Genomic DNA, 16,421 nt, shown 5'->3' with positions numbered 1-16,421 from the left:
AGAACTACTCATAAAGTTTCAATGTTGTTTATGTCTAGGGATTAGGGAGGACATGGAAAGCATGACTTCATTCTGGAGCTCCATTCCTAGGAAACCATTGGATCTTACAACCCCACTAGATGGATATCTATTATGTAGATAGATGTAAATTGTGGGTGGATGTGTGTGTGTGTGTGTGTGTGTGTCAATATTTGGTACAGTTCACAGCAAATGTATGTTTTATGAATTGTCATGTAATACAATAGAATATTACGTTTTAAACATGTTGTAAATAATAGATTGTCAAAATAGCCTCTAAAAGTACATCACAGAATGATACAGAGCTTTTCTCTGAACTTTTTTGGTTACTTGCTTTCTCATAAATATAATATAATCTGACCATTTTGCATATTATTTTTCATGTTTACTGCATAGGTTTTCACTATAACAATAATAAATGTAGTGCTGCTACCAGTGCCAGCACCATGTGATCTATATCACCATGGTTCTACTAAGGGGGAAGTCATGGCCTAATGGTTAAGGAGTCGGACTCGTAACCCAAAGGTTGTGGGTTCGAGTCTAGTACCGGCAGGGATTGTAGGTGGGGGGAGTGAATGTACAGCGCTCTCTCTCACCTTCAATACCACGACTGAGGTGCCCTTGAGCCGAACCGAACCCCCAACTGCTCCCTGGGCGCTGCAGCATAAATGGCTGCCCAGTGCCCCAGGTGTGTGTTCATGGTGTGTGTGTGTTCACTGTTGTGTGTGTGCACTTTGGATGGGTAAATGCAGAGCACTAATTCCGAGTATGGGTCACCATACTTGGCCACATGTCACGTCACTTATATTGTATACATTTCAAACAAACCTCAGTTTTTTATGGTTCATATCCTAAACAGAATACAAAAATGTGTTAAAATTAGTTTGCATATTATTCCACTATGTTGTAGGCCTTGTATAAAAAGGGTCTCATGTTACCTTCAGATGATGCTAATAAGCCCTCTTCCAGTGTAAGTCGTAGTAGTGTAATGCTACCATTCTTTCTCAGTAAATGTAACTCTTTGTGGTTGTTCTGTAATCATGAACATAGGCTGAGCAGATATCATTTTAAACCTGCCATAAGACTTAGGGAAATACATGGTTATGGAAATTGGCTTTGATTGAGGCAATTTCAGTTTACCGTTAACAGCTTAATAACCAAATTTAATGCAAATAATTCAGCCACAGAGAGACATTCGGCTGAGAGAAGACGAGATTTCACAGCTACTTCACCGCCTACATACTCTGTTGACAAAATCATGAGAAAGTGACTGCAGATTGACTGGTATCCCCCACCCCAATGTAAATGCAACATCATCCTTTTTTGTATTAAAATATTTAAGACATGATAAACAAAAATTCGCCTTTTTCATTACTAATACACTTCAAGTAAAATTCCTTCTTATATACAATAAAAAATACGAGTATATTTCCAGTTAATTTACAATGTTTGCTGTACAAATTAGCAAAGTATAACTATGTATAGGTATAATATAACATTATATTATAAATATATATTATATTTTTATATTGGTAAATCACTGCAATATTTGCGTGGATATGGCCATTTGTGCTTTAATAAACCATTTACACTAAAATGTCACACCTCACAGCCTTTTGCATTCCAGCGAGGAAATCTGACTTCTCGCGGGATCCTCCCGATGAAATATCGCGGAGGCAAATCTAAGAAAGGTGGAGACTTCGGGATAACTTCCTGCACAGTACTCTGAAGAATCATACCTCGTACTTAAACGACAGGCCAACGTCAAAACCAAGTCGAATGGATTAGTAACGCAAATAAACTCGCTAACAAGCACTTCATCAACACGATTCCACGCACAAGTAGGATTTAACGCTAGCATCCAGCCTGCTAGCTAACATCAGCTACCAGGACGGCAGATTGTACACATCAGATCAAGACGGTCTCGTAGCGAAGGACAGTATGGGTGAGTTCAACTCGCTTCTTATGAATCAGTTATAGTGTCACTTCGCGTTTCCGTTTCCAATGAAACGGCGCAAGCGAGTTACTTTAGCGTCATTTTAAAAGAAGAAACTGTATCCAAGTGGAAAAAAGAAAAAAAAAAAACTTGCGATCAGATGAATATTTGACTAGGCGCCAGTGTCGCAAACTGGCTCGACTTGTCCAAACCAGTAAATTCCAGGCGTTTACGTCAAGATTAATGACTCCCTGCTCTGCCACTACAGTATTATTGTTTACCTCTCGGGTGTAAGTGGCTTTGACGTTTTGGATTGTTTTTAACACAGTTTGTACTAGTTGCTGTGGCTCAGTTCCAAAGAAGCCCCTTTAAAGGTATACTCAGTTATTTTAGCTGATGAATAAAAAATTATATTTAAATAAATAAACCGCACGTCGTATTACAATGATATGCATTCAAATAAGATGGAGAGTCCAAACCATGTCAGTTTTCTAGAAAAAGTCGTTTTATTTAACACGAAGCGGGTCGCCCCCTTATGGGCGCCGTCATGTTTACATCACATGACACGCTGTGCGATGACCCGATTTAATACTATTATTAATAACAACAATAATAGTGTCAATTCCAAAACTGTTGTAAGATGAGTAAGAGCCAGGCTAAAGACTAACAAAAACTTACTGAGTGCACCTTTTAATGCTTTTACCGCAGCTTTAATAAGAAGCACCTCCCTTGCAAGAAGTTAGGCAGGTATTAGGCTAACAAATATTAAAGTGGAAAACGTTAGGTTAGTACCAGTTTTGTACTGTCATGCTCTACTGCACGACTCTGCTGCTTTGAATAAAGTGCAAATGTTAGAAGTTGTCTACAAATCCTGTTTTGGGTTAGCTTCATTTCCATATTTACGCCTCTCGATTTCAGGTTGTTGACTACTGTATTTTTATTAGCAGTTATTTTTATTATACTACTGGAATTAGTAAGGGAGTCAGAGTTGTGTTTGTTTTATTAGCTACGTTCTTTGTCGGGTGACCAACCCATTGGCTCATGCTTGTATTGTTAGTAGCCAAAAGCAAATTGCACATTCAGAAGTAGGCCTACATTTTTTATGACTGGTTAATATGGCTTTTAGCAAAACTCTTTTAGATCTTTTCTCTTAGATCTTTTTTGTCATCCATGTGATTTTCCGAATGATGTGTCTTAATTGTATAACACCGTAGGGCAGAGTTTTTGATCTCAAACAAAACCTCCTTAAGATACATACTCGAGTGGAAGATGTGTTAGAACATGTCCCTTTTACATTTACTTTTTGTTGAGAACATAAGCACTGAGACTCAAAGGAAAAAGTATGGGTTTTTACTTTTAGATACATGTTACATGGGGCATAATGGTCATTTGTTTTCCCAGCTGTAGGTTAGAGTAAATGTGTGGTGTGGGCTGCCGGCCGGCTGGCAGACCGGTTGCTTTCGTGGCCTTGAGTGCCTCCCCCCTCTCGTCAGTAATTCATCATGTTGTCACAGAGTTATGTAAGCGCTGGATTGGAAATTGAACCCATCAGGAAGTATGGAAGTGTGTTAGAGTAATAAGTGTACTTTGCACAGGTGTGAGTGGACATTGCTTGGTCCTGTCGGGTCTTGACTGCAAACAAAATCAGTACAGGCAAAGTGACAATAGGTGAACATTTCTCACTGATCTCAGGTTTCAATGGGATCTTTAACACTGATCTGTTTTCCTCATATGTGGGAATCTGCTCTACAGGTGGCCTTGTCGTGTTGTTTAACAACTAAAGGGTGGCCTAATAACTGTCAGTTGATTAGTAGTGCACTTCTTAGTCTGCAAAGATTACATGTTTCTTAATGCAATGGATTTTAATAGACATCAACTACATTATTTTTGCCAGCCGGAGCCTCACTCTTACAGACCCCAAACTTTTCAATGGCATTGTACATAATTAAGAACATTTCTAAATCAAAATCGTTTCATTTTGAGTTCACTGAAGAACCGTTAGGATTGATTAAGTGAATGATTGAGTCTAATTTGAACTGATAACATCACATTTGGTTCAAGCACTCATGTGGTGAAGGAAATATTATTACAGTGCTCCATTATGATGTTCCTTCCACATCAGTGAAAGAATGCAGACGGTGAAGACCTGTTATTAATAATAACCGATGCATGAAAATAATTTTGTTTCTGTATTTTTATAGAAAACAAAAATAGAACCAGTTCTGAATAAGCTTTCTCCTTACAATGTCTCTTGACATCACGCAAAGGGCTGAAAATATGTGAGGAATCTCAGCAGCCTCTCCCAACATGCTAACTACTGCACTACTAGTTATTTTGCCAAGTGATTTTGAAGAAAGGACTCTGGTTGACCTCTGAAGTATGTGTAATAATCTTTTGTTTGATTGTGTTTGACTGACGTGCTTAAGAATCCCAGATTTTCTCTGTGGTCTCAAACTTTTGACCTCACAGTATTTTATTTTTTTTAACCAAGCAAAAATGCTTTGTTTGGAGAAACCCAAAACGATGCAGCTTCATGTATGATTTTAAGGAGGAGCAGGCTAGCTCCCAAATGGATCCTTTTAACAAAAAAAAAAAGAATAACTTTTTGTTTAAAATCTTGAAAGCTGTCGCTATTTTTCACACTAGTCAAAAGGTCTTCAAATTTGTTTTTCATATTTGCATGTTGGAAAAAACCCTCTTTCTTGAAGTGCTGCAGGAACGTTCATTCTGGTTGGTTCTTCTTTCTGTGTAAATTCCAAATCTTTAAATGTGTGTGTGTGTGTGTGTGTGTTTGTGTCAACCAGGGTCTTGATTAGCTCAGTCCAAACTGCTTGAGGGCATTATGAGGTTAAATTGAAATCAAGTTTCCCATATTAGTTGCTCTATTTCCTCCAAGCTCCAGTCGCATATTGATTGTATGTAGGGATGCACGATATATCGGCCACCATATCGGTATTGGCCGTGTGTTTTTTTGTTTAGTGTAGTAATTTTATTTTATTAAACCATTGACCCATTTAACGTCTGACCTCTCTCTCTGATTCATGGCACACACGACTCGCCTGGATTGCACTTCTACTGTGAACATATGCTCTAAATAATTTTGTCTGTGGAATTTTGAGGTTGTCAGCACATTTTTTTTTAAATAGAACCACTTTATGCAAGTTTCGTTTACGTTCAGAATCAAGGATGTTTTCAGCTAGAATTTACTCTCGAGTCATTATTCTGTCACTAATTAGTCTTGCATAAACAGACTTTTGGCTATAGGCAGAAAATCTGGGCCAAGAGCCACCCATTTGTTCTGACATGAATGTTAAGTAATCAACCCTTTTTATGCGTTTTAATTATTGTTTATTTTATACATAGGTCAGGTACAAAAATGTTGTATGGAAATTTTTTTTAGAAAATCTTGCAAATGTCAAACTCAACCCAAGGCAGGGACTGACTTTTTAGCACTGTAGACACCTTTTTTTTCTGTAGTAAGGTACAGATAAATGTAGTTGTATTGTTTTTCACATTTTTTATGTAACATACATCAATAAAACTGCAGTAAGGTAGCAATGTTCAGTGGTCAGAAGTAGAGCCCAACCAATATATAGTTTTACCGATATTATCGGCCGATATGAGCCTGTTGCCGATATATCAGTATCGGCGAATATGCCGCTGATATGAATTTTTTTTACAGAACATATAATGCAGATAAAATGCTTGAAATGGTGTAATTACTTAGTTTGTCCAGCAGAGAGCGCTCCATTGTTTGCTACTGGCAACCTGGATGAAATGCTTTAAAGCTCAAGTCAATGGAAAACCACTGAAACTTTGAACGGCCGTATCTCCGTAACGGTGCAGCGAATCCGCACCAAATTCGGGGGATCTCTTCAGCTCAAGGAACCCTCTCGAACGCGAATCGAGTGTACGTCTAGAGGCCCTCTTTCGAATGAGACCACCGCTGCGTGTATAGCCCCCGGGGTTCGGGAGTTACGGGTGGTTAAATTCTTGGTCCGGCGCCGACCGATCTAGCAATCCCGGGGGGCTACCGACGCATTTAATTGTCATCAAAACCGTTTTTGATTATTGCGATTTTGAAAACTCGCGATAAATCCTGTCCAACCAGCATCAGTATGACGCAGAAGCAGCATGCAACGTTGTTGTTGTTTTTAGGGATGCACCGATATGAAAATTTTGGCCGATACCGATAACCGATTATTCTTTATTTTTGAAAGCCGATAACCGATATATTGGCCGATAAATCTATATCCAAATTGTTATATACTTTTTGAGAGCCTGATTACAAAAAAGGTCTCATCATTAAAAGCCACATCCCAAACACTTCAACATAAGCAGCCTAGTTTGAACGGTGTACGTTTAAAAAATAATTTTACTCTCCCATTACCAAATTTAGTCATAAAAAAGTCTTACAAATAAATAAAATAATGCATAAATAATGCAAACAAGTCACTGGACATCATTACACGTGTAAAGAATCAAAATGAATGCGCCATAGATCAATAAAACGGAATAGCCTCTGCACGGACAATAATTAAATGATTTTAATTACTAAACCATATTGTTGATGAAAATAATAAGAGAAAAATACAAGTGGTTGTTGTTATTAATAATATATCAATGATTTTGAAAAAGTAACAAATTAATACCACTGTTTTAAATAGCAGCCATTGAACCACCACCCACTGTTATATAGCAAATGCAAGGTAACTTTTACCTTAATACCAAAACTAACTGGGCAAATAATCGGACAAAAAATATTGATTCGAGATTAAATATTTCGTTATCTCACTTGTAATTAACGCAAAGCTTCCGCGAAGAAAATTTCTCACCAAGTGGCTTTGAGCCAAGACGAACGAACGTTCAACCTATCAGGTTGACATTTAAGGGATAATGTATTGTATATTCATAGTTAGCTTATTACACAGATTTTTTTTTGTTTACCTATAATAATATATAGATACGGGGACATGAAATATTGAATTGAGATTAATGTTTTAAAATCTTCCCCGTTTATAAATCCATTATGAACAGTGTACAAAACAATCGTCAGGACAATATGATCACTACAGCAAAATTATAGTAGTATTAATACTAAATTCCTCTGATTTCATTTTCAATACAATCAAAAACTGAGACGCAAGACGGCAAGCTGCATTTGAATGAAACGAGAGAGCCGCGTCCAGGCCTCTGCGGTGATACAAGAGACATGGATGTGTGCTGTGTTATAATGCGTTGCTGCTATTGACAACAGTCATTATAAAGAAGGAAATGCAGCAGAACAGAATCAAGTATTGCAGTAGTATAGTCACCTGACCCATCAACTTATTTTGTTCATTTAAAATGTGTGTTTGTGTGTGTGTGTATATATATATATATATATATATTATATATATATAATTTATTATTATTATTAGGGCTTCATGTTAATGTTAATTTAATGTTTATGCAAAAAAAAAGTGCATACAGCTGCTAATTGTGTTTGTTGTTTGTTGATTTTCAAATATAAAATTTGAACTAAATAAAAAAACTTATTGAAATGTTTTCAGTGTGTGTATTAGTTCTTTTTGAACATTTTAATCTCATTTTAACAAAACCGTGATAATATTGATAACCGTGATAACTTTGGTCACTATAATCGTGATATGAAATTTTCATACCGTTACATCCCTAGTCAACACTTTCCCTTCAGTAAGGAGGTTTCTTGTTCAGGCAGCATTCACGCGTTGTCTTTTTCGACCGTAAGTGCCCTGCGAAGTGGACTTCACATGAAATTCCAATATTTTTATATATATATATATATATATATATATATAATATATATATATTTTTTTGTTGTTGTTGTTCAAATAAAATAATGGCATTTTTTTAAGAATTAAAAAGAATCTGATTTTGGAGTTTGACAATGAACACATTGCAACCATGCTTGGGACGGCCCACATAAACGAGCAAAAATGCTTTACATGTCTTGAAATAATAATTTCTAAACATTAAACATTGACTGTCAGTCTTTATTCACCTGTTTCTCGTTGTTTCTCATTAAAATTAATTAAAGTAAATAGTGTAAATTACATCGCTAATGTCATAGAATAGCACATTGTAACACAGTGTTACAACATGCCCCATCTGCGCAACTGGAATTTAAAACTGGTTAGTGTCTTCTGCTAGTAATCAAAGCATTAAAAAATTATCTGAACTGATAAATAACAGATTGGAGATTAAAATAATAGCAGATTTGTCTCATTTTAAATGAATAACAAAAACTGAGATAATAAATTTACTTAAGCCAGAATTGAAATGTTACTATGGTAAAATAAATATTCAAACCATGTGTGTTACAACTAACACCCCGTTACTTTGTGCATTGCACTCATCGCAAGTTTATTGTTAAATTGTTAAATGCCCTTACATATCTCTGTCACCATTATAAGTGTTTGATCACCACATTTGAGTGATCATTGCAAAAAATGTGTTTATGTATATATATTCTGTTTATGTATATACTGTAGTCTATATATAGTACAAGTCAAATGTTTGGACACACGAATGGGAAAGTGTCCAAACTTTTGACTGGTACTGTACTATAATATACACAAAGAATATCGGCAGATATATCGGCATTGGCCTTTTTTTTACTCCCTAATATCAGTATCGGTATCGGCCCCAAAAAACCCATATCGGTCGGGCTCTAGTCAGAAGTCTATGAGAAGTTGTACAGACAACACAGAATAAATTAATATTATATTGCAAACTTCTGCCAACTCTTGCCATTTCTCTGTGCAATATGTATCAGATGGTTTGTGGGCATGCCATCTGAAGATTTGACAAAGCTCTAACCTACGCTGACAGTCAAATGTTTCAGATTGGTATGATTTCAATGTTTTTAAAAGAAGCTTTGATGCTCACTAAGACTGCTTGTATTTTAATAAAGATAGCGTGCCAACAATGATATCATGAAATATTATTACAATTTAAAATAACTCTTTTCTGTGTTAATATATTGTGTAAAATGTAATCTTTCTCTGTGATAGCAAGCTGAATTTTCAGCAGCCATTACCCCAGGTTCCATCCTTCAGGAATCAATCTAATATGCTGATTTGGTGCTTAGGAAACATTTCTTCTTATCAATGTTGAATACAGTTCTGCTGCTGAATATTCTTATAATTTTTTTTATTCATATTTTTCATAAATAAAATGTCCAAAAAAATTGCATTTATTTGAAATGGAATATTTTGTAATCATTTAAAATCTTTACTGTCTGTCACTTGATCAATTTAATGCATCCTTTGTTAAAAAAAGTAATAATTTCTTTAAAAAACCTTTAGACATCATATCATCCCTAGCACTTGTTGCTATATAGATGTTGTGTTAAATTACCTAAAGATTTAATTATCAAAGCCATCATAATTTGCATTGTCTGACTGTAGTTTAAAGGAATATGAAAATGAAGAAAAATGAAATATTATTTGAAAAAAAATAATAATGAAAGAATATTATTTTCTCATGTTGTTTCAGCCCCTTATGCATCTATTTTTATTTTTATTTTCATGTTACACAAAACAAATATAAGAAAAATCAATGTGAAGATTCTTGGGAAAAATAAATATTAATCATTTCCATTAATGGGTGAACTGTTTGAGTAACAGAACTGTACAGTGAAAGCATTCTAGCGCTTGTGCGTTTCTCAGCTCTTTGATCCATCTATGAGCCATTTCTAAAGTTTAGAATAAACAAGGGGCTGTTTACTTCAGCTCCAACTGTGGAAATTAGTTTGAGGGGTAATTTCAAAGATTGTATTGCTTACTTGTTGGATAAAACTTAAACAGTCCTTATTAAAACCTTGTTTCTTGGACTCAAGGCCTAAATTATTTCCTACTCCATTCAGTCTTTTGTGTTATTTCACTGACCTGGTATATTCCTGTAGTTATTCACAAGCTGGCAACTGTGAATAGCGTTTTAAGTAAAGATTTAAGAGATTTTGGCAATCAGAATGCAGAGAAGTAAATTACCTAATATGTTTTCATTTCTAAATGGCTAAGTCGCAGGCTCTGGATCTGCTCCTGACACTCAAGCCAAGTCGGCCAACTATGTCATTATGACAATTTCTGCAAAGCTCTGCTCTAGATCAGGATGCCTCGGCAGGCGAAAACAGAGAGGCTAAGTCAGCATGAAACATTGGATACATGAGCTACACGAAGAAGCCATATTGTTGTTTTACTAGACACTTTCAGTTTCCAAAAATCCTGACCTCAGTTATTCTCTGCATTTCTGTCATATTTGTACTGACCGGTGTTTTCTATGCAATAAGAGCACAGCATACAAAATAAAAATATATACTTTCTATGTACTCAATGATGTGATAAAGCCTTTTGAGTTAGTTAATGGTTGAAAACATGGTCAAGGCTAAATTAGAAGCAAAACCAACTAACCACAATTTGTGGTGGTTTGACATTTTACGTAACTTTGTCTTCTGCAAACTGCACCAACAAGAACAGGAAGAGACAATGGCTGTGAGGCCACCAGCCTTCACACAGTGTTAAAAACAGAAAGGGGCCACAGATTTCCATCCAAGACGAGAGATGACGGCACATGGTTTGGCGTTTGCTCAAAAAGGTTTGGGTCATGTACTTGGTTATCTATTGTTTAAAATTTACTTCCCAGAGAGCTGTAAGATGCTTGACTTGTGAGACCCATCCCTTATGAGATGCTCTAGTCAAGTGTATCTATGTAAGATGCAAGAGAAGTATGACATTTGAGTTATTTCACTTTTCTGTATAGTTTTTTTCCCCCAAAGGGATTCGGTAAAAAATGGAAAACTGTTCCATCATATTGTGATTTTTTTTTTTTGATTATTCACACACTGCTAGGGCTTTCCCTATCCTGGTAACATTATTAGGGTCCAATGTCAGGACCGAATAGGGTAGTTCCAGAAGTTGTACTAGATTTATTTTACCTTTTTAGGAAAAACAGAAATTCCCATTGAGATAAAAAATAAAAATAAATCATTAACACTTTATTTTAAGGACCCATTCTTAGTATTAACTTAATTGTTTATTAGCATGCATATTACTAGAATATTGAGTGTTTATTAGTAGTTGCAAAGCATATATTTAGGGGTGGACGATAGACACAATTAACTGGTAGAAATTTGTCAAGTTCAACCTATAGAAATTTTGGACTATCGCCTCTCTCGCTGTTACACGCTCGTGTGACATTGCTGTGCTCTGTAGTCACGGAAACGGATCGTTTGCACACGTGTTTAAGCATTGCAGTTTAAAAACAAGTGATTTTAAGCCATTTAAATGCAATCAGCAGCAAAAGCAAGCTCATTTCACTATATGCGTGCGCTGTCTGTTTCTAAATGCTGTCAGTGAGGCACGTGCATGCGAAGGCGGTGCTCATAAAGCGTGGGAGTATTGAAGAGCATTGTTTTTATGTTTTGTATTCCTTGAATGGTTAAATACACACACTTGTATGTAGGGATGCAACGATACCATTTTTTCAGATCCGGTCCAGAAAATTCGGAGTATCGGCCAATTCTGATCCGATCCGATCCGATGCCAACAAAGTTTTTTTTTTTTTAATCAGTGTATAATTTTTATTCTTCTGTGTGTTGGCCTGATCGTCACTCTTTTGTGTGTTAAACACAATCTACTAAATATAGACAACTTCATTTTAATGAAAAATAACAATTGAAAAAATATATAACAATCTATGACAAAAATACTATTATAAACTAGGTTAGTGTAGACTAAGAAACATCATAGACTAACCGTTAGTCGACCAGAAGAGGCTTGGTCAACCAAAATGCTATTAGTCGCAGGAAAACAAACACTAGTTTATCAACAAATTAGTAAAATGTTAATGCAGCCTTCTTACTGTTTTTTTCCCCCACACATTCATAATCATTACTTCTGCTGGTGTGCTGTGGCAAGCTTTATGTGTGTGCTTGAGTGCGTATTAGGCAATTAGATTAGATCACTTATGTAGGCACTTATGATTTAAATGGTTTATTAGTAAACGTGGGATTAGTCTACTAATGCTTCAAATGAATAACTGCTAGTTGACCAGAAAAATCTTAAGTTTTGTCTTCAGTGAGCTTGTTTTTTTAATTTATTTTTTTAATTTAGGCTAGTATTAGTTCAGAAGTGATGAACGCGGAAGCGCAGGGAAGAGATCAAAACAAAACAACGGTTACTAATTAGAAGTACAAAACGAGGATTTGTAAGGGAGGATTTCGATACAAGCCAAGAGGAGACTGGTTTTCCTTTGCTAAAGTAAGCTAATTTTGCTTCCTTTGCTCCTATTAACAAATGTTGGTTTTCACAAGACTCACCGGCGCATGCATGCGCAACGCTGACCTCATATGTCATCAGCCCCGAGCTGCTTCCGTGTACAACTGTTGGCGCAAGCTAGATTAAATTGATTATTACGTTTTAAATATGGTTATTTTTCTTACAAAAACCAAATTTTTTATGGATGGGTGCTTTTTATTTCACTTCTTTTGGACTGAAACACTGCAACACCCGCTGAGTGCCATTAAATAGCTTGAAATATCAAAGACAATTTTTGATATAACTCCGACTGGATTCGTCTGAAAGAAGAAAGTCATATACACCTAGGATGCCTTGAGGGTGAGTAATTTATGGCCTAATTTTCATTTTTGATTGAACTAACCCTTTAATGCCTTATTTTGCATGACCGCATTTTAGATCCCTTAATCCTACCCCATGCCTAAACTTAACAACTATCTTACTAACTATTAATAAGCAGCTAATTAGGTGGTTATTGTGGCAAAAGTCATAGCTAATAGTTAGGCTGATTAATAGTGAGAATTGGTCCCAAAAATAAAGTTTGTTCTGGTCAGGGTAGCAGCCATACAAACTAATAACAAGATTAAAATGTAACACATTAAACATGATATAGGCTACAAAAATCAATGTGATGTAGGGGTGTCACACTATGCAGCTATTTGCTTCTTGTCATAAAACAGTAAATTTAAAGAAGAATGTGATTGGTAGCATTTATTTATTGTACTACGGGGCCATTGAATTCTTTAGTCTGATTGGCTGACGAATGTTCTAAGGTGTGAAATTATTTTCAGTTCCATATCACTTTTCCCAAATTATTTCAATTAACCTATTTCAAAGTTCCTTACAGCCTAATAACCAAACAGCAAAATAACCAAAACCCACAATGACACTGGCCAAGCAAATAAATATAGTAAACAATAAGATAAAAAAAAGTTTATGCCAAGTTTATTTTACTTGGCAACCATATCACCCTGTAGCCCAAGACTGGTCGCCCACTGAAGCTAAGCAGGGTTGAGCCTGTTCAGTACCTGGATGGAAGACCTCCTGAGAAAACTAGGTTTCTGCTGGAAGAGGTGCTAGTAGGGAGGCCAGCAGGGGGTGCTCACCCTGTGGTCTGTGTGGGTCCTAGCACCCCAGTATAGTGATGGGGACTCTATACTGTAAAAAGCACCGTCCTTCGGATGAGACGTTAAATCGAGGTCCTGACTCTCTGTGGTCATTAAAAATCCCAGGATGTCTTTCAAAAAGAGTAGAGGTGTGACCTCGGCATCCTGGCCAAATTTGCCCATTAGCCTCTGACCATCATGGCCTCCTAACAATCCCCATATCTGCTGATTGGCTTCATCACTCTGTCTCCTCTCCACCAATAAGCTGGTGTGTGGTGGGCGTTCTGGCGCACTATGGCTGCCGTCGCAACATCCAGGTGGATGCTGCACACTGGTGGTGGATGAGGAGATCCCCCCCTCACAATGTAAAGCGCTTTGAGTGCCTAGAAAAGTGCTATATAAATGTAATGAATTATTATTATCATTATTAAAAACAACATAATATTTAAATTTTTTGGCCAAAAAAATTGTTTTATGTACAGAAAGCACATACTCTATTTCTCCCGCTCTCTCTCCCTTACATGCGCACATATAGAGTACAGACAGTTACACACGCTAGTGTTTTAAGGACAAAAAACAGACGAATGCCTTGAAATGTATCATCTGATCGATGTTTTGTACTTATTCAACATTTCTATAGATATGGTTATTGTGAATTCTTCTGGCCACAATAATTGTGTCGTGAAAATTTGATATTGTGACAACCCTAATATATTGTATTACTATTCACTGCTGCAATGTACACCTTCCACTTTTTTCGCAGCAGGAAAATGTCGTCTTTGTCAAAACCATAACACAGATTCCTCATCATCAAGTTGGCCTAAACCAGTTTATTTTGCATCTCTCGACAGATGCTCCCAAAAGAATTCGCCAAAATATGCGGGCCATACAGGGAATTTTGTTTGATGATTACAACCGTTACATATTGTTTGTAGAAATACATTGTACAGACATAACCAGACAAGGTAGGGATGAGATCCTGTCAAACACACTGACTTCTTCACTGTGTTTTCCATGAGAAGTCCCTGCTATCTCTGACATCGCTGTGTAAATAACCTTTGTCAACAGAAGTACTGTGTGCATATGCAGCTGATCACATTCCTCTCAGACTTATGCAACTCTCACAGCCAGATTTAGCGCTTTTCCTAAGGCATTGTCTAGCACGATACAATTTCCAAAGACTCTGGAAATGATTGGGAGATGTTTGTGTCTGGGTGTCCGTGGTAATGATTAGGTAGCAGAGAAACACACATTGCTCAGACATTGTTGTTTTTGTTTGGCTGAAACTTGATGGACACCACTTTGCTTGGAAACGGTCATTCCAAAGCCCTTGAAAAAGTGCTTTAAGTGCTTTTGGCTGTTTAAAAGACCATTGTTAGGCTTTGTCCTTGAAAACATACCTATATTTGATTAAAACATTGTTTATAGGCTGTGCTCTGCTGGCCCTTGGCCCAGTGATTTTGAAGTTATCGCTCAACAAAGAGGTCAAACAATAGTAGCTGTAAAGGGTAAGGTTGAGATTTCCACATGGTTCTTCTGTGGTCTTGGTGCGGAATGTTTATTCACACTTTAAAGGTCAGAACCAACTATATTAGCCAACATTTTAAATATTGGACTAGTCAAGTTCATGTTGATCTGATAGCTAGGGTTGGGTATCGAAAACTTCGAAGTTCCAAATTTTCAAGAACCGGGTATTCGATAAGATGCGTGCATTTCGATTCTGCTTAACGATTCCTGCATTCGCATTTTAATGTGATTAAAAATGATTTAAGTGCAGGAACGGAAAGTTTTCGTGCAGCGCACACGAAGCGCGAGCACAGAGAACAGAGGTCGCGGTACGGGTTCCCGGTTTGTGTCCGTTCTCAAACCGCTCCATGTATTTCCACTGTAGAAAAGGTTGTTCCGGGCCGAAACTGACTTCTTTCATATTTGTCGACCAATATGCAGAAAGCTACGTCAGTATATCATCATAAACACAGCCGTTTTTGTCTAATGTAAACGGATGAGAAAGAAAGCACACATGTACAGTATTTTTAGATCTGCGTGCGTTCGGTGTTAAAGAGACAGCAGCCTAAAAAATGTGCTGCCTGTCATTAATGTTAATCAAAGAACAAAAGAAAATCATTCACTGATCTTGACTGAATATATTTAATAACTTTAATTGATTAATCTATATTTTATTTATGAAAAGAAAACTATGAGAATCGGATTCGGAATCGATAAAATTCAAACGATACCCAACCCTACTGAGAAAAATCTGGGTACAATCGTTACAAAATTTTAATTCATTACAGTTAATCAGAAATCACACTATGTAAAACAAACAAACAAAAAAACGGGTACAATCAGCACACCTTTAAAATTAATACCTATCTCACATTACCCAAAAAAATTATAACATTGTTATAATAATATTATAGACATTTTTTGCCGAATACATAAATGTAAATACCCTTAGGCTTCCTTGTTTAGAAACTGACATAATGAAATGCATTAAAAAAATATTTAATTTTGGGTCTGTGCAACTGCTTTTAACAATGAAATATGAGGTAAAATTAACTGTAATAGAAATTCTATCACATCAAAGTGTCGAAACAGTACAGGTATGTTCATGGTCCTAAGTGAGGAAAACTCTCAACATTTCAAGAAAGGGTAACCAGTATTTCAGACAACATTAAATTCAAAATTGGTCAAATTTAAAGGGGTCATATGATGCAATTTCAAGTTTTCCTTTCTCTTTGGAGTGTTACAAGCTCTTGGTGCATAAAGAAGATCTGTAAAGTTGCAAAGACTAAAGTCTCAAATCCAAAGAGATATTCTTTATAAAAGTTAAGAGTCAGCCACGCCTACCTAAAATGGCTCGTTCTAACAGGCCCCCACATATCTACATCACTATGTGGAAATATTAGAAAAAACATAATGCCGCCCAAATGTGCACGCAAAGAAAGAAGGCGTGGTTTCAGGAACAGCAGTAGTGTTGATGCAGCCATGTCAGGGAGACGCTGTGTGTTTTTGTGCGAAAGCAAAAGCACTTTATTTGGCCTT

The 16,421-nt window shown here is 36.4% G+C and overlaps 1 protein-coding gene across 1 annotated transcript in view; it reads left to right on the top strand.

Moving 5' to 3' along the window:
- Positions 1–1,675: 1,675 nt before the first annotated feature.
- LOC107553423 (CD2-associated protein) overlaps positions 1,676–16,421 on the top strand; it is a 56,502-nt gene continuing 41,756 nt past the window's right edge. The window contains exon 1 of the mRNA XM_016235611.1: positions 1,676–1,963. Within this exon, the coding sequence (XP_016091097.1) occupies positions 1,960–1,963 (4 nt within the window). The 5' untranslated portion in view covers positions 1,676–1,959. The remainder of the gene's footprint in view (positions 1,964–16,421) is intronic.

The sequence above is a fragment of the Sinocyclocheilus grahami genome, unplaced genomic scaffold (assembly GCF_001515645.1).
Source record: "Sinocyclocheilus grahami isolate Dianchi unplaced genomic scaffold, SAMN03320097.WGS_v1.1 scaffold473.1, whole genome shotgun sequence".
Taxonomy (NCBI): domain Eukaryota; kingdom Metazoa; phylum Chordata; class Actinopteri; order Cypriniformes; family Cyprinidae; genus Sinocyclocheilus; species Sinocyclocheilus grahami.
The sequence above is the reverse complement of the archived record's forward strand: the minus strand, read 5'-3'. Positions and strand labels throughout refer to the sequence as shown.